Below are 27,116 nucleotides of genomic sequence, written 5' to 3'. Positions count from 1 at the left end.
AGTTCAGGTATTTTTGTGAAGAAAATTTTAAATGAACTACAAAAGTATATCTTTCAAAAGATACCTAACTCCTAATTTGAGATGTCTATTTCAAAAGATTAATTCCTAAATACACCAAACAGGTATTTCTAAATTCAAAACTCCCAATAACCTTGCCATATTTACGTATTATATATGTATACTCTGAATATTTGACTGTATTAAGTTCAAAAACTTACAATATTGTCAGTAACTAAATATTCTTTTTAAAGTATAATGATTCTACCAAAAATCATGTCTTATAAATCCCTCAGGATTTTTAAAGGCTATAAGAACTAGAACGAATGTAAGACAAATAAGAAGGATGTAAGTGACAACAACAAAGAACACTGGAATGAGCGGTGGAGCTGCAGAAGGGTGCAGATTATCAAAGAAGCACTTTCAGAACAGCAACTGTTAGTACCAATAACTACCACCCTTCAGGTAAATTACAGGCAATAATTTCTGACAATTAGTCAAAATGGAAAAAAAATGCAAGTTATGGGAAACAGGGTAGAAAAGGAAGAAGCCTTTATCTATACTAAGTATAGATAGAAAATACAATAAACAATCTTTAAAAAAGACAAGATTATCTACAGTAGTACATGCATTTAGTTAGATGACAATATTGTTAACAATGAAGCACCATAATCTTACTTTTGTAGAGCCATCTCTTTCTGCTGATAGAGTTCATTTAGAATCTCTACTTTCTGCCTCAGTGTTTTGCATTCATCTTCCAGCACAGTTTTGGCAGACTGAAGTGAGCTGCGATCCTCTTCTAATTTCTTTATTTGGTCTACAGGGGATAAAGTATCTTAGTTTTGTGTGTGTGCACAAGAAACGGAGAACTCGTTGACGGGGGCAGTATTAAAGGGGGTGAAAAATATGGAAAGAGGAAGTCATTCTTTATTTTTCCAACAGCAATTTTTTAAGAAGCAACCTACCTTCCAGGTTACACTTAGTGGACATGGAGGCTCTGAGTTTACACTGTAAAAGTTTCAGATCCTCTTCAACTACTGATATTGCAGTCTGTGTCTAAAAATTGCAGAAGAGAAAAATATTCTTAAAAGTAAGAATTCTTGATAGTAAATAGTCTTATATTTACTATTCTTAATAATAAATACTCTACTTCTCAATATTCTTACTAGTAAGAACATTACTATCACAGGCACTTATAGTGCTGGTGCTTTAGTCACTTAGTCATGTCTGACTCCTGCGACCCCATGGACTGCAACCTGCCAGGTTCCCCTGTCCGTGGGATTTCTGAGGCAAGAATACTGGAGTGGGTTGCCATTTCTTTCTCCAGGGGATTACAGTACTCTATAAAAAGGATTATACCCGAGAAACGTCCATCATCTGCTTAATCTGATTTTTCACCTTCTCACTCCGGTCACCTAAAAAAAGAAAAAAAAAGGATTTCATTGCTCTTTCCTTCCTTACTGTTTAACTATATGTCCTTGATTTCCCCCAAACAATTACCATGTTCAAACATTCAAAGAAAAAACAAACTAACCAAAAGAACTGGATTAGGCTATTTGACTTCCAAGAGATTTGCAAAGTTAGATTGAAAAAATTAATGAATTCCCAGTCTGTACAGTAAAAACATCCATGCAGTTCTTGAGCAGGAAGGAATATGTGAAATATAGCTTTTCTTCTCTCTTGGACCCACCCGCCCCCAGTCAAATATCTTCTTTAGAAAGACTCCCTCCTCTCCTCTCCCCTGGAACCTGCTACCAGGTATAGTTTAAAACACTCCCAATTGGGCAACATTCAACCCGGGATTCAGTGTCTAGAAATACCTCCTTCATCAGTAAACACTGTTGCCCTTTAGCTTCCACTCTCATTGCTTAATTTACAGCTCCCTGCGGCTCAGTACTTTGAAAACTGGTTGCGGCCCTAAAACCACAGAGCTACAGATACAGTAGACATGAAGCTGAGAAACAAGTTTCTCCTACTGAAGAATGTTCAGGATGCAGAGGAGTGAGACAGGACTGATGCTGCTCTGGCGCCAGTGCACATACCCAGCTCTCAATGGAATGGGAAAGCCATGTCAGTGTTTACCACATGCCTAGCTGTACTACGACCCAGTAACCACCTCGGCCCAGTGCACAAAGCCCTGTAGCCCTCAGTGTTCACGAGAGATTGGCTCCGGACTTCCTTCCCCACACCTCCCCCACAGGAAACCAAAACCTATGGATGCTCAAGTACTTTATATAAAATAGCACAACCTTTGAACATAACCGACACAGACCCTCCCACATATTTCACCTCTAGGTTACTTATAATACCTTATACAATGTAAATGCTAAGTAAACAGGTGCTGGCATGAAGCAAATTGAAACTCTGCTTTTTGGAACTTTACGGAATTTTTCTCCTCCCAATATTTTCAAAACGCAGTTCGCTAAATCTGCAGATGCAAACCCACAGATTTGGAGGGCTGACTGTACAAATTCAGTGACAGGCATCTACAGCTGGAACCCTTAATAGGAAATTCAGTCTGCAGAAAAAAGCATTGGTGTACTTAAAGACAAGAAGGCACAAAGAGGTCCAACCTCCCAGAAACCAATCGTACCTCCCACTTCTCCATTTGCTAATTCATCTGATTCACTTCCTCCTTTATTTTGATCCTCAGATTCAGATTCACAATCTAACCGATTCAACTGTGTAATGCAATTAGTCAAAGCCTAGAAAAGAAGCAATAGGATATTTATTAGAAACAGCCTCTCAATTTCAACTGCACAGATTTCATGAGAATTTATGAGAATTAAGCATGTATTCAAGAAAATGAACTCACATTAATATTATCATCTTTGTGAGTGAGAGCTACTTCTAGATCTTTCTGAGACTTCTCAAATGATCTGATTTGCTCACTGAGCTCAGCATGTGATTTACTCCAGTCTTTGATTTCTTGCTGCAACTGAAAAGTTAAAATACATGAATTTCCAAACATTATGTTTGCAGAGGAGGCAGCAGGACCACATGAACGAGACAGGGAAGCGGGGACCACATGAACGAAACAGAGAGAAACAGTGCTTCTCTCTGGCTTGTCACTATGAGCTATGGCTTTGGTAAAAGGAGAGGAGAGAGTGGCTCTAACACTCAGAACTGCAGTGAGAACCTAAGAGCTGTCAGGACATTGGTCTAGTGTACTGCATCCTGCAGAAAACTGCCACCAGTTCAAATAACTCACTTCCAGTAGGAACAGAAGGGCAATAGCTCACTGCCTACCAGGTCCAGACTCCACATCATGTAACCTTCTCTTGGTCAGAGAGGCAGTAACTCCTCAAAGGAGGGTAACAAATACCTAATTCTTTGGTCTAAGCAAATCCCTCGCCCCCTTGAGGCTACTCAAGTTAGTAACTGGTTGGTGCTGGATGAGACAAAGACTAAACATTCTGATAGCTACAGGGAATTGCATAAAACAGAAGACCCAGAACAGATGGAGAATGTATACATGCACTCAATCTGGGGAGCACAGTTTATACTTTGCATACCTAAAAATAGAATTCTGCATACATACTTCATTTTCTTAAAAACATATCCAAGAAGTAATAATACTTGGTTTTCTAGTTTAATCTATGATGCTAACTTTCCTTTACCTGCTCTTTCTTCTTCTTAAGTCTAGCATTTTCTTCTTGAACCCGATGGCATTCGGACTTCACTTTCTCTTCACTAAGTTTAGCTTCATTAAGGGCAATTTGAACCTAATGCAAAACACTGCTATTAGTGCAATAATTCCAATGAAAAACACACAAAAAAGTTACACTTTCCCAATTAATTCATATGGTTTTGGTTTTTTGCATTTCCTAGCATACATCAATGTTTGCTCCTCAAAATACTAAGATATCATATTACTATCTTGCAGGAATTGTAGAGCATTACCTCTGAAAATTCTGAGGCATTCACTGAGATAACATCCTTTAACTTCTCTATAGATTTCTTATTTTCTGATATCTGCAATGGGGAAAAAAAGGCACAAAAATGTTTTAGGACTGCAGTAGAAACACTGGGATATATGATAAAAGGAAGAAACATTAACAAAACACATCCCAGTGCTATCCCCTAGGTACTGAGTAAAAGCAAACGATCCAATTTTGGCCTATGAGAAAAGTCAAGAATGTAGAAACATGAGGAAAGAAAATACTGAAGATATAAACGTTTCATACCATTCACAACTTTCCTAGTTATGACATAATGTGGTACATGATGGGATTAAAAAAGTCAAAGCAAAGAAAATGAAAAAAAAAATCGATTAGACCAGTTCAAATCAATGAATTTTCCTAGTGGTCAAGAAAAAAAATCCCAAAGTCACTTAAAACTTCTCTTGCTAAACTAAAAATGACTGCACTTGAGGGAGAAGAGCCAAATCTCAGAAACAGAATTCTAAAATTTACAAAGATACTCTGCCTTGTCACGGAGATAGAGCCTAACTCTTCATGCTTTAACTGTGGGTTGTGCACAGTAACCTTCTTCCAAAGAGTATACTATGCAAAGGATGGCGAAAGGGTTAATTTCATAGCAGAGAAACCTGTCAAATACTACCTCAGTCAGGTGATTAAGCTTAACTGGGTGTGCAATATATGGGAACATTCTCTATTATTTTTGCATTTTGTATGTAATTCGAAAAATGTTCAAGTATTTAAAGTTTATTTTTAGAAACAAAACATGCAAAAATAAATCAAAACAAGGTACTAAGACCACACAAAGGGGCAACTATTTCTTCGTTGCTCTCCATGTTTCAAAGGGCAGGGCCAAGCAACGTGAAAATTACCCAGGGCAGAGGACAAAAAATGTTTTCTAGGCCCATAAAAATAGTAACTTGGGAAAATCCCACAAAAACGCACAAAAGTAGGTTCCACTTCCCTGACTTTCAATATGACTCTAGTTACAGCACAGGAAAATGCAGAGTTCATCTCACCCAACCTACAAAATAGTTCAAAAGCCAAATTATAGCAACACTTAACAGCAAAACTCTTACCAAGTCCTGATTCTTGGCATTCTGTTCTCTCTCAGACTCTAACATAGCGCGTAAACTTTTAGCTGTGTCTCCCAGAATTTCATTAGTTTCTTCAAGACTCTTGATTTTATCCTACCAAAAAATGGATTAAAAACAACCATTCATTACTTTTCTTTAGTTTTTAGAATGTAATCTCAAAAAGAAGAAATTTTTACCTTAAATTTAATTGCTTCATCAGAAAGAATCATGTTTTGTTTCTTGGTTTCTTGAACATGTTTCTTTGATTCCTTGATCTATATAAAATAAAGCATTCAAACTTTAGAAACATAAATTATAGAGCTATCAAAACTTATCTCCAAATAGGAGCTCGCTGAGAAGAAAGCAGTAAGACATGTATGATGACTGCTTCATATTTGAAGGGTTTGTAGGAGATAATGAAACTTAAAAATATGATTTAAGAACACTGTAATAACTGAACCATAGGACAGGAGGAAATAACTCGAGACAGAACCACGAGGGGGAGAGGAAATGAAAGAATAATACCTTCTGCTCATAACTTGACAATTTTTGTACAAGTTCTGCGTTTTCTTTCATGATATTCTTCAACTTCTCAGAAATTTGCTGTTCAGTGACTAAAAAGGGTGGGAAATCCATAAAATTATCATGATCACTAAAAACTGAATTACCCAATGTATTAGCAGCAAAGACGTGTTATCTGGCACTTTGAGGTAAATGAACTTAGCAGAACTATTATGCTTTTAAAAAGAAATCTGTGTTTAATAGCAATAAGGGTATAAACGTATTACTAAAATTTAAGAAAAATATAATAATAACCCTTATTTCAATGAGATTCCACTTCAAATTTATTTCAAAGATAAGAAACATAGTAAAATGTTTTAGCTCAGTATCTTTCCCCTTTGTGGACATCTTTCTTCTCAGAAAATATGATCACTTCAAATATATTTCATTTGAAAATAGAAACAGAAAATGCAAGCATACTGACATAGCTCTATTCCTCAAATTATCTACTTAAATATTTACTGTATTGAATTAATCATTAGCACAGGAACATGTTCACAGGTAATAAATTGCATTACATCAACATCCAAAGTCAGTCTGCTCAAACTGAATCTTCTCCCTACACTCAATTTGTTCCACCTCATCTCCTCTCACCTACTAGCGTCACCATCTACTCTGTCATCTAAGCATACAACCCGGGATTAGTAAAATATTCAGGAATTAATCAGAGATCAGATGTCACCATTTCTACTTTCAGCTTACATAAAACTCAGATCAAATATCAACACTGAGGGTACAGCACAAAAACAAAATAAGCCTGAATATTTACCTTGATATACTCTACTCTTTACCTAAAAGAGAAAAAAATAAGCTTGATGTCAAGACATCTTACTAATAGAATTATTATAGTTCTTAACACAACAGTCAAATCATAACCAAATGAAAATTTAACAATGATTTGATTAAGCATAAGGATGCACAGGATTAAAAAATAGGAAAAGGCTAAAACATTTCAAATGTAATCGGTAGTGATATTTCATAACAGTTCCTGATGGATAAATGCACTAAGGTAAATACCTTATTTTTGCAATGAAAGACACATCCACGTATTCTTTAAATGAGCACCAATCTTAGTAAATGAGCACTTAAGTTCCATAATGGAAAGGGATTATGAGATATCTGAAAACTGCTAAGAGAGCAGATCTTAAAAGTTCCCATCCTAAGCAGGGAAAAAATCTTGTAACTATGTATTGGTGATGGACTGTCAACTAGACTTTTGGCAATCATTTTGCAATATATACAAACATCAAATCATTATTTTACACACTTGAAACTAGTATATTACTTGTCTGTTATACTTCAATTTAAAAAAAGTGAAAAAGGAGTAACATTTTCCTGTTAAATACACTAATGCTTCATTTACCCAAAACCATTTATTTAACAGCCCCAAATAGCCAGAATGAGATCTAGAAACAAAGATAACTGAAAAAGACTTTGAGGAAACAAATTAAAGGCATAATCAGGGAACTAAGATATGCTTCTTCCACCAGAAAACATCTTAGAAATCCTAATCAAAGTTGGCTACTGGGTGAATTTAGAAATCAAATACATTAGACCATCTGATTTTCCCAACTCCCTAAAAATTGAGGTCATAAATCTAAAAGGGAAAAGACTGCAGAGGGAAAAGTCAGACAAGACTTAGCAACTAAACAACAACAAAAGGAAAATACACAAGCAACAAGAGAAATAACAGCCAGTATCTTCTAAATCATCCCCTAGTGTCAGCACTGAATTACAGAATAAAATCCAAGCAGTACTCAATTTTTTTAAAAAGTATACTGAATGTCTCTGTAACCTACTCCCTTTGTCAAACGTCATAAATGGTGATGAGATGCTCAGATCAGTCCACAAATCATCCACGATATCTCAGTATTATTATAGTATCTAACACCATTTTAATGATGCTCTCTACAAGAAACTCGGAGAAGGCAATGGCACCCCACTCCAGTACTCTTGCCTGGAAAATCCCATGGACGGAGGAGCCTGGTGGGCTGCTGTCTATGGGGTCGCACAGAGTCGGACATGACTGAGCGACTTCATTTTCACTTTTCACTTTAATGCATTGGAGAAGGAAATGGCAACCCACTCCAGTGTTCTTGCCTGGAGAATACCAGGGACAGGGGAGCCTGGTGGGCTGCTTTCTATGGGGTGGCACAGAGTCGGACATGACTGAGCGACTTCATTTTCACTTTTCACTTTAATGCATTGGAGAAGGAAATGGCAACCCACTCCAGTGTTCTTGCCTGGAGAATACCAGGGACAGGGGAGCCTGGTGGGCTGCCTTCTATGGGGTGGCACAGAGTCGGACACGACTGAAGTGACTTAGCAGCAGCAGCTACAAGAAACTACATTCAGTTTCAACACAGAAATTAATGACAATTTCTCTAATGTCACAGCCTTGTTAATGAGAAAGTAAGCTTCCTTTATCCTCCTCTCACCCAAATCAATAGGTAGGAGAAAGCAGGAAGAAGCAAGAAACAGGCAACGAGAGTACGGAACGAGATCCCAAATGTTGAGACTGTGGGGCAGCAGTTAGCACATAAAGCCTACACAACCTTGCGTCAGAGGTTTTGAGATGGGAAAATCAAGACTAGAAAATAGAAAATGTTTTTGCTGTCTGTTCTCGCTCTTTTTTCCTTGTAGCTGAAGAAAAGCCCCATGAGATTTAAGGGGTCTTCACAACAATCCAGGCAAAAGACCTTTGTTTTAAAATCATTTTACAATCACTTGTGCAAGGAGAGAAAGCTTATTAACAGTGATATGTCTGAGAGAATTAGGAAACCAGAAGACTCAATTTTAGAAAGATAGGCATGCATCAAATGCTTCTGGCCACTTTAACTGCTAAGCTTCAACTGAAACCTTTTCATCTGCAAAGGTCATTTATACAGAATGATTTTTCCCCCAATTACATTAGATGACCATGAAACAGAATCGTTAAGTATGTACCTGTACGAGAATACATACACCTATAAGCATGAAAGACAAATTACACACAGAAAAGGACTCTAAGGAATAAAAATTTTAATGGTGTCTTTGGACAGTACGTAATCTGTATTTCCAAATAAAAAGATGTTTTCTGAACACAACAGCATATGATCAAATTAGAAAATATGTGAAATATACATGTAAGGAAAAAGACTGAAAAATTATTTTTGATATATATTTTTACCATTTGCAGCATTTCTTCTGTGCATATATACCTTTTTACATAATAAACAGTTTATCTACACTATAAAGTCTTGGTTGTGGCTTTCTTCCACTTAACATTGAATTGTGAGCATTTTCTGTGCCCCAGTGTCTTTGAAATACATAAATTTTAAGAGCTGCCTAATATCTCATTATATGGATGTACGATAATTTAATAACCTGCCCCCACAACAGATCATTTAGGTTCTGTCAAGTTTCCACTCTAATTAATATGGTTCCATTTTTAACACCCCGTATATACTTTATGACTGGTTATTTCTTTAGGATAGATTACTTGACATGGTATTATACTATACAAAAGGACATGAACATTTTTAAGGCTTCTGATTTATAAACTAAAGTTTCCCCACTGAGATTATACACATGTCATCTTGTTCACCTAAGTCTTTACCAACAAAGATTACACTGAATTATTTTATAATGTTAGCTTGGATTATAAGCATTCATTTGAATTCAAGTCAGTAATTAAAAGCAAAAGGGCCAGTGATATTCCTGTTTTAATGAGTCTAAAGGTATAAATTAATTTACTCACAGCAAGGACAGTTCTCCAGAAGAAAACAGCAAATGAAACAATTCCTAAGGAGGCAGTGATAAGTACAGGCTTCCATGGCAGTCCATAAAAATCAGGCCCAGGCTGGACATCATCAGGCAATGTAGCAAGGAGCTGGAAGAGAAACATTAGAAATAGTGGGAAACCTGAAAGGAATTTACAATAAAGCATCACAAAGAATCATCCACAGAAATCTAATTCTATCTCCATTAGACCGAGATCCCCTGAACGTTCTTCAGTATTTCCACTGCTTAAATAAAAAGAAGATATTGGCAGCCTCCTCTTTTCTGTTTGCTTGAAGTCTTTTTAAACATTATAAATCTCAATCTCTTTATGTGGCGTATATATTTCCATTTCGCAACAGTCTCCAAAACACCATTTTGCCCAACACACGGCTAGAATCCCTCTGGATCACCCTTTTTCTCTTAGTTGATTTGTATGATTTGAGAAGCCACATTAAAAAAAAAAAAACACGAAACATTACTATAGAAGTTTTTTACGGTTGCTAATAAAACAAGAGTGATAATGAACACCACAAACAATTAGCTTTTCCTCTGAGATCTTAAGTCTTAACTGTTTTCTACTTACATAAAGACAAACACTGAGAAACCTCAAACAGTTCCTGATAACTGGTCTAGATAGACCGCTCTGAATTTTAACTGGTTCCTAGAAACTCTGTTTCATTACAAACAGGGCATTACACTCCTCTCCGCTTCTATTTTCTGTTGTACTGACCCCATCCCCCAACGGTGTCATGGGTCAAGTGAAAAGGACCCGCAGGGACGTGATGCTCGCTTATTTTGACCACGACTGTACAATGGCAACCCACTCCAGTACTTTTGCCTGGAAAATCCCATGGACGGAGGAAGCCTGGTGGGCTGCCGTCCATGGGGTCGCGAAGAGTCGGACACGACTGAGTGACTTCACTTTCACTTTTCACTTTCATGCATTGGAGAAGTAAATGGCAACCCACTCCAGTGTTGTTGCCTGGAGAATCCCAGGGACGGGGAAGCCTGGTGGGCTGCCGTCTATGCGGTCGCACAGAGTCGGACACGACTGAAGTGACTTAGCAGCAGCAGCAGTACAGTCGAAAGCAACACACTCCCTGCCACATCATAAGTACTCAATTTTAAAAAATGAAAACGCCACAAAACCTTCTTAAATACATTCCCACTATCTCCTTAAACAGCACCGGAACGTCCTGCCCGCCCCCGGCTGACACACTATTTCTCCTCCGCCCGGTCAGGGCACCCACTCCGCTCAGAACTCGTCCACCCGCCTGCCAGAGCTGGGGGAGAGGGCCGTCACCTCCAGGAGCCTGGCTATGAGTGCTGCGTAGAGCCCCGACAGGGGTCCCAGAAGCTCCGGGTCCCCCGAGGAAGAGGTAACAGAAGGCACAGTGGCAGGTACTGAGTCCATCGTGACGGGACAGCGGAGCGCGGCCGACGCTTCCCGGTGGGACAGCACCAAAACCCCTATCACCGCTTCCTCCTTCGGAAAAGACCCGGCTCAGGGGGCGGAAACTCGGACTGAACTTCGCCTTCCTCGGCCGCTGGCACTTTTGCCCCGCGCCTCCTAGAAAACACGTCATAATACACGGCCCCTGGCGGAAGTACCGATGCCTACGGGGGCCGGGCCTGCAGGGGGCGGGGCCACGGCGGAAGAAACCACCGGTCGAGCCGGGCGGGATGAAAAGCAAAGACACCGAGTAACAGGAGGGGGAGACGGAACGGCTCAGCAACTGGGAGAGAAAGCGCGATTCCCTCGGCCCGGGAGTTTCGAGGACAATCAGCTGAGGCTGGGGGAAAGGAGAAAGGTGGCCCATTCACGCCTGCCCAGAACTGGACCCTTTTATCTCCAGGTGCTGAGACGCCAGCCGCTCCCGGTCCCTCTGACGGACCACCCTCCGCCTCGGCCGCGACGTAGGGCCAGGTTCCTTCCCGGCCCTCTGCGGTCTCCGGCTCACTTTTTCCCTTTCAGGCTTCCTAATGTTCATAATGCGCCCACGTTCTCGCTGATGCCCCTCTAAGAAATATAATTCTAGGGAATCTTGTCATTACACTTATGCCAGCGGGGTCAGTTCTGAGTCCCACTTTTTTACCGTTTTAGGATTTGTGGAAAAGGACAAGCAACAGTCTGGAAATCGCGTTCTAAGGGTGGAAGATAATAAAAATATTTAACCCTGAGGGGTGGAGGGGCTGACGTTTTTAGATGTTTAAAGATATGTATGTTTATGGGTTGAATATAAAGTCAATTCAGAAGAACAATTAAGCAGGGAAAGCTAGAAATAGAAGCGGGGGTAGTGGGCAAAGGCATGCTCCATAATTTAAAAAGTATGGTACTGGCCCAAGAATACATACAGACAGACCATGGAACAGGACAGATTTTTTAGAAATAGACCGAACTACATTGGCAATTTATAGTACAGTAAGATTCAGCTGTGAGAAAAACAGACTTTTTAACAAGTGGCATTGACATACCTAGATAACCAAGTAGAAAATAATAAAAATGGGATTTTTTTTTTTTCTCACTGTCCACAAGGATAAATTCCAACTAGGTCAGAAACCTGAATGTAAAAATGAGAACAAGTAAGTACAAGAAAAAATACGGATGAATTTCTTGATTAGTCAGTTCAGTTCAGTCACTCAGTCCTATCCGACTCACTGCAACCCCATGGACTGCAGCTCTCCAGCCCTCCCTAACATCACCAACTCCCTGAGCTTACTCAAACTCATATCTATTGAGTCGGTGATGCCATCCAACCTCTGTCCTCCCCTTCTCCCGCCTTCAGTCTTTTCCTGTATCAGGGTCTTTTCAAATGAGTCAGTTCTTCGCATAGATGGTCAAAGTATTGGGGCTTCAGCTTAAACATCAGTCTTTCCAATGAATATTCAGGACTGATTTCCTTTAGGATGGACAGGTTTGACCTCACAGTCCAAGGGACTCTCAAGAGTCTTCTCCAACACCACAGTTCATAAGCATCAATTCTTTGGCGCTCAGCTTTCTTTATAGTCCAACTCTCACATCTATCCATGACTACTGGAAAAACCATAGCTTTGACTAGACAGACCTTTGTTGGCAAAGTAATGTTTCTGCTTTTTAATATGCTATCTAGGCTGTCTTAACTTTTCTTCCAAGAAGCAATTTAGTGTAGTTCAGTTGCTCAGTCATGTCCAACTCTTTGTGACCCCATGAACCGCAGCATGCCAGGCCTCCCTATCCATCACCAACTCCTGGAGTTTACCCAAACTCATGTGCATTGAGTTGGTGATGCCATTTAACCATCTCAGCCTCTCTCGTCCCCTTCTCCTCCTGCCTTCAATCAGAGTCTTTTCAAATGAGTCAGCTCTTTGCATCAGGTGGACAAAATACTGGGAGTTTCAGCTTCAACATCAGTCCTTCCAATGAACACCCAGGACTGATCTCCTTTAGGATGGACTGGTTGGATCTCCTTGCAGTCCATCTGTGGAGCTCCACCACAGTCCAGAACTGTGGTGTTGAAGAAGACTCTTGAGAGTCCCTTGGACTGTGAGATCAAACCTGTCCATCCTAAAGGAACTCTATTCTTCGGCGCTCAGCTTTCTTTATAGTCCAACTCTCACATCCATACGTGACTACTGGAAAGACCACAGCCTTGACTAGTCGGACCTTTGGTGACAAAGTAATGTCTCTACTTTTTAATATGCTGTCTAGGTTGGTCATAACTTTTCTTCCAAGGAGTAAGCGTCTTTTAATTTCATGGCTGCAATCACCATCTGCAGTGATTTTGGAGCCCAAAAATATAAAGTCAGCCACTATTTCCACTGTTTCCCCATCTATTTCCCATGAAGTGATGGGACCGGATGCCATGATCTTAGTTTTCTGAATGTTGAGCTTTAAGCCAAATTTTTACTCTCCACTTTCACTTTCATCAAAAGGCTCTTTAGTTCTTCTTCACTTTCTGCCCTAAGGGTGGTGTCATCTGCATATCTGAGGTTATTGATATTTCTCCCGGCAATCTTGATTTCAGCTTGTGCTTCTTCTGGCCCAGCGTTTCTCATGATGTACTCTGCATATACGTTAAATGAGCAGGGTGACAATATACAGCCTTGACATACTCCTTTTCCTATTTGGAACCAGTCTGTTGTTCCATGTCCAGTTCTAACTGTTGCTTCCTGACCTGCATACAGGTTTTTCAAGAGTCAGGTAAGGTGGTGTGGTATTCCCATTTCTTTCAGAATTTTCCACAGTTTATTGTGATCCACACAGTCAAAGGCTTTGGCATAGTCAACAAAGCAGAAATAGATGTTTTGCTGGAACTCTCTTGCTTTTTCCATGATCCATCAGAAGTTGGCAATTTGATCTCTGGTTCCTCTGCCTTTTCTAAAACCAGCTTGAACATTTGGAAGTTCATGGTTCATGTATTGCTGAAGCCTGGCTTGGAGAATTTTGAGCATTACTTTACTAGCGTGTGAGATGAGTGCAATTGTGTGGTAGTTTGAGCATTCTTTGGCATTGCCTTTCTTTGGGATTGGAATGAAAACTGACCTTTTCCAGTCCTGTGGCCACTACTGAGTTTTCCAAATTTGTTGACATATTGAGTGCAGCACTTTCACAGCATCATCTTTTAGGATTTGAAATAGCTCAACTGGAATTCCATCACCTCCACTAGCTTTGTTCGTCATGATACTTCCTAAGGGCCACTTGACTTCACATTCCAGGATGTCTGGCTCTAGGTCAGTGATCACACCATCGTGATTATCTGGGTTGTGAAGATCTTTTTTGTACAGTTCTTCTGTGTATTCTTGCCATCTCTTCTTAATATCTTCTGCTTCTGTTAGGTCCATACCATTTCTGTCCTTTATTGAGCCCATCTTTGGATGAAATGTTCCCTTGGGATCTCTAATCTTCTTGAAGAGATTTCTAGTCTTTCCTATTCTATTGTTTTCCTCTATTTCTTTGCATTGATTGCTGAGGAAGGCTTATCTCTCCTTGCTATTCTTTGGAATTATGCATTCAACTGGGTATATCTTTCCTTTTCTCCTTTGCTTTTCACTTCTTTTCTTTTCACAGCTATTTGTAAGGCCTCCTCAGACAGCCATTTTGCTTTTTTGGATTTCTTTTTCTTGGGGATGGTCTTGATCCCTGTCTCCTGTACAATGTCACAAACCTCCATCCATAGTTCATCAGGCACTCTATCAGATCTAGTCCCTTAAATCTACTTCTCACTTCCACTGTATAATCATAAGGGATTTGACTTAGGTCATACCAGCAGATGTTGGCAATTTGATCTCTGGTTCCTCTGCCTTTTCTAAATCCAGCTTGAACATCTGGAAGTTCATGGTTCACATACTGTTGAAGCCTGACTGGGGAACTTTGAGCACTACTTTACCAGCGTGTGAGATGAGTAAAATTGTGCTGTAGTTTGAACATTCTTTGGCATTGCCTTTCTTTGGGACTGGAATGAAAACTGACCTTTTCCAGCCACCTTTTCCTGTGGCCACAGCTGAGTTTTCCAAGTTTTCTGGCATATTGAGTGTAGCACTTTCACAGCATCATCTATTAGGATTTGAAATAGCTCAACTGGAATTCCATCACCTCCATTAGCTTTGTTCATAGTCACGCTTCCTAAGGCTTCGCATTCCAGGATGTCTGGCTCTAGGTGAGTGATCACACCATCATGATTATCTGGGTCGTGAAGATCTTTTTTGTACAGTTCTTCTGTGTATTCTTGCCACCTCTTCTTAATATCTTCTGTTTCTGTTAGGTCCATACCATTTGTGTCCTTTATTGAGCCCATCTTTTCATGAAATATTCCCTTGGTATCTCTCATTTTCTTGAAGAGATCTCCAGTCTTTCCCATTCTATTGTTTTCTTCTATTTCTTTGCATCGATCACTGAGGAAGGCTTTCTTATCTCTCCTTGCTATTCTTTGGAACTCTGCATTCAAATGGATGTATCTTTCCTTTTCTCCTTTGCCTTTCACTTCTCTTCTTTTCACAGCTATTTGTAAAGCCTTCTCATACAACCATTTTGCCTTTTTGCATTTCTTTTTCTTGGGGATGGGTCTTGATCCCTGTCTCCTGTACAATGTCACGAACCTCCGTCCATAGTTCTTCAGGCACTCTGTCTATCAGATCTAATCTCTTGAATCTATTTCTCACTTCCACTGTATAATCGTAAGGGATTTGATTAAGGTCATACGTGAATGGTCTAGTGGTTTTCCCTACTTTCTTCAATTTAAGTCTGAATTTGACAACAAGGAGTTCATGATCTGAGCCACAGTCAGCTCCCAGTCTTGTTTTTGCTGACTGTATAGAGCTTCTCCATCTTTGGCTGGAAAGAATATAATCAATCTGATTTCGGTATTGACCATCCAGTGATGTCCGCATGTAGAGTCTTCTCTTGTGTTGTTGGAAGAGGGTGTTTGCTATGACCAGTGCATTCTCATGACAATACTCTATTAGCCTTTGCCCTGCTTCATTCTGTACTCCAAGGCCAAATTTGCTAGTTACTCCATGTATTTCTTGACTTCCTACTTTTACATTCCAGTCCTGTATAATGAAAAGGACATCTTTTTTGGGTGTTAGTTCTAGAAGGTCTTGTAGGTCTTCATAGAACTGTTCAAATTCAGCTTCTTCAGCTTTACTGGTTGGGGCATAGGCTTGGACTACTGTGATACTGAATGGCTTGCCTTGGAAACAAACAGAGGTCATTCTGTCATTTTTGAGATTGCATCCAAGTACTGCATTTCAGACTCTTTTGTTGACTATGATGGCTACTCCATTTCTTCTAAGGGATTCTTGCCCACAGTAGTAGGTATAATGGTCATCTGAGTGAAATTTCAGTCCATTTTAGTTTGTTGATTCCTAAAATGTCGATGTTCACTCTTGCCATCTCCTGTTTGACCTCTTCCTTCCCTTGATTCATGGACCTAACATTCCAGGTTCCTACGCAATATTGCTCTTTACAGCATCGGACATTACTTCCATCACCAGTCACATCCACAACTGGCTGTTGTTGCTTTGGCTCTGTCTCTTCATTCTTTCTGGAGTTATTTCTCCACTGATCTCCAGTAGCATATTGGGCACCTACTGACCTGGGGAGTTCATCTTTCAGTGTCCTATCTTTTTGTCTTTTCATAATGTTCATACTTGGGGTTCCCAAGGCAAGAATACTGAAGTGGTTTGCCATTCCCTTCTCCAGTAGACCACATTTTGTCAGAACTCTCCACCATGACCCATCCGTCTTGGGTGGCCCTACACAGCATGGCTCAGTCATTGAGTTAGACAAGGCTGTGGTACATGTGATTGAATTGGTTAGTTTTCTTGATTACTAGGAGTGAGGAAAACATTCCTAATTATGTCTCAAGATCTAAAGGAAAAGATTTGTGAACTTGATTACTTAGAAATTAAAAAAAAAAGAGCATCCAGCCCTTGGACTAAAATAAGCAAAGTTTGATAGTGAAAACCGGAGGAAAAAATTATTTGAAATTTATTACAAAGGGTTAGTATTCCTAAAGAATAAAGAACTTTACAAATAGAGAAGCTGGCCAGCAAGCCTGCAGAAAAAAATGAAGATAGTCCTCAGGAAAGAAGTAGGAAGAGAAGAGCTCACAGACATAGGGAAACATGCTCTGTCTCACTCATAATAAAAGAAGTACAAATTAAACCTATATTGAGATACCATTTCTCACTTCTATTGGCAAAATCCAAACATTTAACAACATACTCTTTTAGTGAGAGAATGCAGAGGAAATGGGTATTCTCATACATTACTGATCATTATACAAAATGATACAAACCCCTATGAACAAGAATCTAGCAACATCTCCCCAAAACTACCTGTGTAATAACCTCTGACACAACAATCCCACTTCTAAAGATCTGTCTCAAAGATATTAGAACCAGAATAACAAATGCTAGAAAGATGTATGTACAAAGCCTTATTATAATAACAAAAGATTGGAAATAACCAAACTGTCCAATGACAGAACTGTTGAATACATTAAAATATACGGCTGACCACTGAACAACACAGAAGTTAGGGGTACTAACCCTTGGTGCAGTCAAAAATCCCCATATATTTCACAGTTAGTGGGCTCTCCTTAGGCAAGAGTCCTCCTGCCTCCGAGGATTCAACCAACTGTGGACTGTGTAGCACTGTAGTATGCATTTAGTGGGAAAAAAAGCAAACATGTATAAGTAGGGATCCAGGCAATTCAAACTTGGATTGTTCAAGGGTCAACTGTAGTATGAAACTGGAAAAAAGAAATGAAATAATTCTATATACCGCTAGGGTTTGATTTCATATATATATATGTGCGTGTGTGTGTGTGTGTGTGTGTGTGTGTGTGTGTATATATATATATAAGAAGAATATATATATATATATATATATATAAAAGAAGAATTTTAGGTAAAACTGACATGGAATAAACTACGCTTATTTAAAGCGCACAATCTGATAAGTTCTGACAGACGAATACATCTATGAAAACATCACATTCAAGATAATGAACATACCCTTCACCTCCAAAAGTTTCATCATCCCCTTGGTAATCCCACCTCCTGCCACTTGTCACTCCTCCCTGCCCCCAAGCAGAATTTCAGTCCTAATTGATTAGTCTGCATTTCCTAATGTTTTATATATATGGAATAATTCACTATGTATTCTATTTTCTCTGGCTTCTCTCACTCAGTATAACTTGAGATTCATTTGTGTTGCTGCATAGATCAATAAGTCATTACTATTTTACTGCTGAGTAGCATTTCATTGTATGGATAAACCACAATTAATTTACTTACTAACCAGCTGATGGACATTTTTTCCCCTCCACTTTTTGACTTTAGCAAACTGAACTGCTACAAACCTTGATATACAAGGCCTTCTATGGATGTATAATTTGTGCTTGGTAGAAGAATGGCTAGATCATTTGACAGGTGTATGCCTACCTTTCTAAGAAACTGACCAACTATTTTCTAAGGTGGTGGTACCATTTTATATCCCCATGTGCAGTCCCTCCACATCTTCCCCAAAACTTGGGGAAGTGTTTTTAATTTCAGTCATTATTTAGTCATGATGGTTTAAATTTGCATTTCCCTCATAATTAATGATGTTAAGCTTTTTATTTTTTTAAAGTGCTTATTTGCTATCCACATCTTTTTTGGTGAACTGTTATTTTACTGGCCTATGTTTTTTCTTAGTGAATTTTGAGAGTTCTTCATATAATCGGGATAGAAGTCCTTTATTAGATACATGCTTTGTAATGACTCCCTTCTAGTCTGTGGCTTGATGTGGTTAATTTTAAGCCCAGCATCTTTTTTTTTTTTCTATTTATCCCATCTGTTTTTTGTTCCCTTTTTCCTCTTATTCTACCTTCTTTTAGATCGTCTTTTTAATGATATTAATTATCATCTTTGTTGATTTATTAAGTGATTTATTAAGTGTATTCCTTGTTTTGTTGTTTTAGCGGCTGATTTAGAGTTTATACTATACTATATGTGCGTGTGCTTAGTTGATTGGTCGTATCTAACTCTTTGCGATCCCATGGGTTGTAGTCTACCAGGCTCCTCTGTTCGTGGCTTTCTGCAGGCAAGATTACTGGAGTGGGTTGCCATCCCTTTCTCCACGGGATCTTCCCCACCCAGGGATCAAACCCAGATCTCCTGCATTGCAGGTGGATTCTTTACTGTCTGATCCACCAGGGAAGCCCATACTATACTATACACCTCTACTATTATACTATACATCTTTAAATGATCAATGATCACAGTCTACGTTCACGTGATACTGTACTACTTCATGTATGCAATAAGACTTCTACAAGTTATCACCTTTCCTCTCTCTCCTGATCAATAGTATAAATACTATTGTTGTCATATATATTATTCTTTACATATTTTGTAAACCCCATTATACACTGATAATATTTTTCTTTAAACAGAAAATTAACTTTTAAAGATATTTAAATAATAAGATAATGGTTTTATATATTTAGCCATATATACCTACCATTTCTGGCATTCATCACTACTCTGTGTAGGTTCATTATATCCGTCTCTTGTCATTTTTCTTATGCCTAAAGGTTTTCCCTTAACATTTCTTATGGTGCAGGTATCCTGGTGAATTTTTTCAGCTCTTGTATATTGAGGTAGGGGGGCGGGGAAAGAGTCTTCATTTTTGAAAAATATTTTGCTGCATATAATGTTGGAGATCAACAGTATTTCTCAAGTATATTAAAAGATATTATTCTACTATATTCTCTCATGTCTTGTTCCCAATAAGAAATCTGATGTCAATGTTATCTTGGTTTCTAAAATATCTCTTTTCTCTGGCTAATACTGCTCTTTATCATTTACTTTGTGCAATCTGATTATTATATATGTCCATTTGATCCCTGGGTCAGGAAGATCCCCTGGAGGAGGAGATGGCAACCCACTCCAGTATTCTTTCCTGAGAAATTCTGTGGACAGAGGAGCCTACTAGACTATACTCCATGGGGTCACAAAGAGTTGGACATGATGAGCAACTGAGCACAAGCACATATCTTTGTGTAGTTTTTTTCATGCTTTTCATACTTGAGTTTCACTGAACTTTTTGGCTCTGTAGGTGCAGCTTTTATAAAGTTTAGAAATTTTTCATCCTTTATTTCCTCAAATAATTTTCTGAACACCTCTCTATCCTTTCCTCCAGGGATTCCAGTTAAATGTATTAGATTGCTTGAAAAGTGTCCCCACAGCTCACTGATAATCTGTTCAGTTTTCTTTTTTCCCCCTATCCTTTTAGATGTCTTCTATTGCTGTATCTTCAAGTTCACTAATCTTTTCATCAACGATGTCTAGTCTAGCATTAATCCCACACAGTATATTTTCATCAGAGGCATTTCATCTCTAGAAGTCTGACTTGATCTTTTCCAAAAAATATTTTTCATGTCTCTACATTAACTTTTTAAATATCTGAAACATGGCAGTAATAACTGTTTAATACCATCATATAATTCTAACATCTCTGACAGTTCTTTGTTGGCTTTGGCTGATTTTTCTCATTATCACAGGTCATCTTTTCTTGCCTCTGCACGCCTGATAATCTTTGACAGGATGCCATACTTTGTGAATAAATGTGATGGTCAATTTTTTACATCAGTTTGACTGATCCTAGGGTACCCAGTGGCAGCCCACTCCAGTACTTTTGCCTGGAAAATCCCATGGACGGAGGAGCCTGGTGGGCTGCAGTCCATGGGGTCACTAAGAGTTGGACAAGACTGAGCGACTTCACTTTCACTTTTCACTTTCATGCATTGGAGAAGGAAATGGCAACCCACTCCAGTGTTCTTGCCTGGAGAATCCCAGGGACGGGGGAGCCTGGTGGGCTGCGTCTATGGGGTCACACAGAGTCGGACACGACTAAAGTGACTTAGCAGCAGCAGCAGAGTACCTAGATTAAATGTTATTTGGGGCTATGTCTTTGTGTGTTTCCAGATGAGATTAGCATTTGAATTGATACAATAAGTAAAGTAGATTGGCTTCCTCACTGTGAGTGGGGATCATTCAATCCATCAAGGCCCTGAAGACAACAAAATGCAGAAGGAAAAATTTGTCCCTTCCTTCTTGATTGCTCAAGCTGGAACATCAGTCTTCTGCTCCTGGTGCTCCTGGTTCTCAGGCCCTCAGACCAAGGGAAGAATCAGTTCCCCTGGTTCTCAGGTCTTTGGACTTGGACTGATTACAGCCCAACTTTACAGGGTCTCCAGCTTGCAGACTGCAGACTGTGGGACTTCTTAGCCTCCATTTGTAACTCAATTCCTTAAAATAAATCTCTTCTTGTATGTATATCCTACTGGTTCTGCTTCTCTAGAGAACCCTGACTAATACACCAGATATTCTTAAGCTTTGTTCTGGGAGGCAGGTAAATTGCTGGGGAACAGTTTGGTTCTATTGAGTCTTGCTTTTAAGATTTGTTAAGGAGGACATGAACAGCATTTAGGCTGAGGCAAGAACCTTCTGAGACTCTACCCAATTCCCTTAGAATTACGAGGTACTATTTCTGGCCCTGTGTCAGCAACTGTCTCTTCTACTCACTAAATCAAGGTCACTCTCTGCCCTTAAGTCGTCTGTCACCCTCATGTGTGATCAGTACTCTGGTGAATACTCGGGCCTTTGGGAAATCCCCAGGGCTCGCTCTCTGTGTAGCTCTCCTCTTGGGCTTCCACCTTGTGAATCCAGGCTGCTTTGCTTCTCCTGGACTTTCAGCTCCATTTCCTCAGTTCAGGGGTTCTCCTCTCTGTGCCACAGCCTGGGAAGTCTCTCAACGCAGTGAGATGTGACAATGGTAAACCTCATGACGTCTGTTCTCCAGCTTTCAGAAGCTACTGTTCTTTGTTGCCTGATGACTTGAAAACTGTTGTGTCATGTATTTTGTCTCAGTTTTTTTCTTTTTAGCTGTTTTAGTTGGCAGAGTAAAGCTGGTATCTATAAATCTACCTTGGCTAGATGCAGAAAAGTGAAAGTCGCTGAGTCGTGTCTGACTCTTTGCGAACCCCATGGACTGTGTAGCTCACAGGGCTCCTCTGTCCGTGGGATTCTCCAGGCAAGAATACTGGAGTAGGTTGCCATTTCCTTCTTTAGGGGAATCTTCCTGATCCAGGGATTGAACATGCATCTCTTATGTCTCTTGCATTGGCAGGCAAGCTCTTTACCACTAGCACCACATAGAAAGCCCAGATGCAGAAATCACTTGCTTATTTTTTAATGGCAGGGCAGATAACGAAATTAATTTTAAAATTACCTATAGAGGAACATATCAACAGGTTGGATGGAAATAGGACAAAAGTTAGACTTCTCTGAACAGATTTTGTTCTACAAATTGACTTTGGCTCTTGTAAATTTGTTAGAAAATTAGAAAATTTAAAAATCTTTTTTAAAAAAAATCCCTAAAAATTGAAAGCAAAAATGAAACAACTAAGCTAACTATGTCAACTTAATGGCAGGACAACATAAAAGGATTATTTTCAAGGATACCCCAGTGGGATACAGGTTAAAGACAAAATGAGCTGCAAAATACCCTTGCAATATTTTCAGCAACACATTGTGGGTGGTAGTGTTGATATGGTATTTTTAATACTGTTATGTGAATATTGTAAAATAAGATAAATAATTATGTTGATGTCATTAAAAACTGGGATTTCCAACATCAGAGGAAAAAAATACAATATCAGATAGATGTGCTTAAGTAAAATTCCATTAGCATTTGGAACTCTGATTGGGAATATCTAAATGGCATCATAATGAACAGTCACACAAAAAACCTCCCTTATATCCTAGCTTTGTCCTCTGAAAAGGCCTAGAAATGATGGCCAACTCTAAAGCGGTAAGTGATCTTAGTATCCAGAATGTTGCCTCTGAATACCATTTCCCAGTGAAAGGAAAAAAAGACTCTTTAGAGAAATAGCTCCTTCAAGATTTGGGCAGGAAATGTACAAAATGAGCTTGGAACATCTTGTTACACTAGAAAGCAAGGAAGGTATCAATGACCATGAGATGACGGCAAAAGAGCCCAGGAGCAAAGCTAAAGAGGCTCCCAGTAACCAAAAATGGGAGAGATGGAGCATTGATAAGAATAACAACTATTGTGGGTTATAACAAACCAAATACTTTAAAATTCATGCATCATAATGATTCTTAGAAAAGAGAAGAAACACACATAAACCTTTGGGGCATCTTTGGATAATGCTGGTAAGACAACTCATTATTTTGAAAACTACTTAAACAGAAAGAATCAAATATTTATACTGCCTTAACTATACAAACCAATCTCAGTATAAAGAACAGTTGATTATTAAGTTTCTCTTTGTAGAAGTGTCCCAACCTTTAAATGATGTGGGAACGCTATAAGTAGACAGTTACCATTCTACAGCCTATAATACAGACATTCTAATCAATGTCACCAATTGCTAGTAACATGAAGAAAAAGAGGGACATCCAGACAACAGATGCCTCCTGATGGAAGTATACAAACATCTTTTATTAAGTATTCCTGCCAAACAAAAATGAAACTGAATCTGGACTCCCAATATGACTAAGCAATTACCAAGAAATATAAACAACAAGGGAAAATGTTCAATTGTACTAGAGGAATGCAGTTAGCAAAACCCACACTATGGTACTTCCTAGCAGCCAAACAAACCTGTCTCTTTAATGAATACACTGAACTAACAAATAAAATACAACAAACAAACAAAAAGAAGACATGTACAGACTGAGTTAACTAATCTGATACTTGCCCTGCCACTGAAAATAACTAGAAAACTGGACAAAATTTATAGGAAAAAAAAAAAGTTTTTCAGGTAGAGAACAAGAGGTAACACACAATTGTGACTCCTGAGGAAAGGCTAACACATTAGTTAAGCCCTGTGATCACCCAGCTTTTTACCTGGAGGTACTTTCTAGACAGCAATATAGGGAAGGTAAGCAGAATATACCAATCTTGCCAAGGAGGCAGAGATCAGAGTTCAGGGAGGCTGAGGTGCCTGACACATGTACGGACAGTTACGGGGAAAGATGAGAACTACAGAGAAAAAAGAGTTTTAGGAATCTGCAAGGATGTCTCCTTCAGTCGTGGGCTAAATTCAAAGCAGCACCTGTATAAGCAAGATTCCGCGAGGATCAGCAAAGAACAACTACAGGCAAAAAGAACAACTTACAAGGAGGCTGGAAGCTGAACAATTTCCAGTTAATGCAGGGCTGGGAGACATCTGTATTCCAGCTAGTCAGCATGAACTGACCTTAATGAATGCTCAGGGCATTTAGTAGATTCCAGAAGAATAACATCATTACAGTAGGGAAACACTAGCCCTGGAGTAAATACTACTATACACACTATACCTCGCAACAAATCTTAAAAATAAGTCTAGAAAGGATCAAGCAGATCTTCAAATAGCTCAACAGTCTAGAAAAACAAACTTCAACACTTTTTTAAAGGAACCCACCAAAATACAGGCACCCATCATTCACATTCCCAGTACCTAGTATTCAAAAAGAAAAACAATCAAACCAAAAAAAAACACCAAAAACACAAAACCTCTAGACATGAAAAAAAGCAGAAAAATGTATCCCATTTAAGAGATAAGTCAACCTACAAAAATAGACCAAGAAATTGCAAGAGATGACAGAACGTTAGCTTTGCTGCTGCTGCTGCTAAGTCACTTCAGTCGTGTCCGACTCTGTGCGACCCCATAGATGGCAGCCCACTAGGCTCCTCTGTCCCTGGGATTCTCCAGGCAAGAACACTGGAGTGGGTTGCCATTTCCTTCTCCAATGCGTGAAAGTGAAGTCTCTCAGTCGTGCCCGACTCTTAGCGACCCCATGGACTGCAGCCTACCAGGCTCCTCCGTCATTTGCCAGGCAAGAGTACTAGAGTGGGGTGTCATTGCCTTTAAGGGGCTTTAAAAGAATCATTTAAAAATATATTTAAGAAAATTTGTTTTAATGACCATACTGAGGAGAGAAATGGAAGATATAAAATAAAACTAAGTGGAACTTTTAGAGCTAAAAAATAAAATAACCAAAATCAAAATTTTACCTGATGGCTTAAGAGCAGATAAGATACCACAAAAGATCAATAACTTAAAGTAGCAACAGGAAATACTTAAATTACATAAAAAGTACTTAAAGTACATAAAAAGACTAAATAACAACAACAACAAAGAACAGAGCCTCAGTGACCTGTGGAACTACATAAAATGAGCTAACATAAATACAGTTAGAGTCCTAGAAAGAGAGGCAAGAGAAGGATGAACACAAAAATTTTTGAAAAAAATGTGAAAACACAGAACTGCATACAGAAAGGGTGAATTTTACTAGATATAAATTATGCTTTAATTAATCTGACTTTTTAAAAAGGTGTTTATTTATAGATGACATGGTCATCTACACAGAGAATCCTATGAAATCTACACCCCCCCCTTAGAAATAATAGATAATTTAGTAAGATAATAAGTAAGGTCAGTACAAAAAATTCAACTGTATTTCTACATATCAGCAAAAAATTGCAAACAAAATGTAAAAAAAATACCATTTAGAACATCAAGAACCATGAAATACCTGGCATACATAAACAAAATATGCATGAAACTTGTACACGGCAAAGTACAAAGCCCTGTTGAGAGAATATAAAGATCTAAATGAATGCAGAGATGAACTTAGTTCATCTTCATTAGAAGCCTTAATATTTATTGATACCAGTTCTTCCCAAATTCATCTATGGATTCAGTATAAGAACAATCAAACGCTCAGCATGCTTTTTTGTAGCAAGTGGTAAGTTGATTCTAAACTTTATATGAAAATGCAAAGGAAATGCAGGGACCAAAACAATTTCACAAAGGAACTACCTGATTGCAAAACCTACTATAAAGCTACAGTAATCAAAACAGTGTGGTGTTGTCTTAGGATAGGATCAACAGAACAGAGTCCATGGGGTCACTGAGGGTCGGACACAACTGAGCGACTTCACTTTCACTTTTCACTTTCATGCATTGGGGAAGGAAATGGCAACCCACTCCAGTGTTCTTGCCTGGAGAATCCCAGGGATGGGGGAGCCTGGTGGGCTGCCGTCTATGGGGTCGCACAGAGTCGGACATGACTGAAGTGACTTAGCAGCAGTAGCAGCAGCAGAGTCCAGAAAGAGACATATATATATATGTGGTCAACTGACCTCAACTCAAGGTGCCAATGTAATTTAAAGGGGAAAGAAATGGTATGGGAGCAAATGGATATTCATTTGGGGGGAAAAAAATAAAACATGATCTCTACCTCACAACATTCACAAAAATTTACTCAAAATGGAACAAAGTCTTAATCATGAACGGGTATAACAATAAAACTTCTAGAAGAAAATATGAAAATATTCACATCACTGGAACTATCTATGATTCCTTAGGCAGGAGACAAAGGCACTTACCATAAAAGTGAACATTAATAAAATGGTGTTCATCAAAGTTAAAAATTTGCTCTTCAAAAGACAATGCTAAGAAACTGAAAGGCCAAGCCAGAGTTTGGAAGCAATTATTTGTAGTATGTATCTGAGAAAGGAGTTGTATCTAAATTATGTGAATATAAAGAACTCTTAGACTTTAATACTTATAAAAAATAAAACAAATGCCAGTTTAAAGAAGGACAAAAGATTTAAAAAGTTATTTCACACATAAGCCCATGAAAAAGTATGGCCACATGAAAAAGTGCTCAACATCATTAAGCATCAGGAAATATAATTAAAACCTCAAAGGCATGCCCACTAGAATAGCTACACTTTAAGGCTGATAATACCAGATGTTAGGAAATATGTGACCAAAGGGAAGTTTTATAAATTGTTAGTGGAAATATAAAATGGTACAGTCACTTTGGAGAGCAGTTGGGCAGTTTCCAAGATAAAATAAACTTACCATGAGGCTGGGCAGTTTCACACCTAACTATAAATCCATTTATAACTATAATTCTACAACAGGAAAAGCTAATGTATAGTGAGAAAAAGTTTTGTCAATGGTTGCCTAGAACAGGTGGTTTGGGTAAGATACACTGAGAAGGTATGCAAAGGAACTTTTTCAAACAAAAGAAATGTTCCATATTTGGTTATGGTTGTTTTTACATAAGTGTTTACATTTGTTAAAATTCATTCCTAGAATTACATATACACTTTGTTATATGTAATTTATATCTGATTAAAAGGTTGATTTAAGACATGTATGAACCCCTTATAACTTTTGGACCTCAAGATCCTGAACTGAGTAAGAATAATTTTAAAAGGAAGGGAGGGGATTCTGAAATGTGTCCA

General features: G+C 38.8%; 1 protein-coding gene across 3 annotated transcripts in view; it reads right to left on the bottom strand.

Annotated features, from left to right (window-relative positions):
• The window catches only part of MIA3 (melanoma inhibitory activity family, member 3), a 56,610-nt gene that overhangs the window by 11,990 nt on the left and 17,504 nt on the right, over positions 1–27,116 (bottom strand). For 2 of the 3 annotated variants that reach the window (XM_010852817.1, XM_010852818.1), the window contains exons 7-18: positions 9,294–9,425; positions 6,324–6,345; positions 5,519–5,607; positions 5,191–5,268; positions 4,997–5,107; positions 3,901–3,972; positions 3,618–3,722; positions 2,813–2,935; positions 2,591–2,702; positions 1,357–1,412; positions 963–1,053; positions 676–814 (exon numbers count right to left, since the gene is read on the bottom strand). In XM_010852817.1, the coding sequence (XP_010851119.1) occupies positions 676–814; positions 963–1,053; positions 1,357–1,412; positions 2,591–2,702; positions 2,813–2,935; positions 3,618–3,722; positions 3,901–3,972; positions 4,997–5,107; positions 5,191–5,268; positions 5,519–5,607; positions 6,324–6,345; positions 9,294–9,425 (1,130 nt within the window). Of the gene's footprint in view, positions 1–675; positions 815–962; positions 1,054–1,356; positions 1,413–2,590; positions 2,703–2,812; positions 2,936–3,617; positions 3,723–3,900; positions 3,973–4,996; positions 5,108–5,190; positions 5,269–5,518; positions 5,608–6,323; positions 6,346–9,293; positions 9,426–10,619; positions 10,864–27,116 lie in introns of those variants that run through there. The other variant, XM_010852819.1, reaches the window with a different exon arrangement.

This window comes from Bison bison, unplaced genomic scaffold (genome assembly GCF_000754665.1).
Source record: "Bison bison bison isolate TAMUID 2011002044 unplaced genomic scaffold, Bison_UMD1.0 scf7180017864317, whole genome shotgun sequence".
Taxonomy (NCBI): Eukaryota; Metazoa; Chordata; class Mammalia; order Artiodactyla; family Bovidae; genus Bison; species Bison bison.
This window is presented reverse-complemented; position numbering and strand designations above follow the sequence as displayed.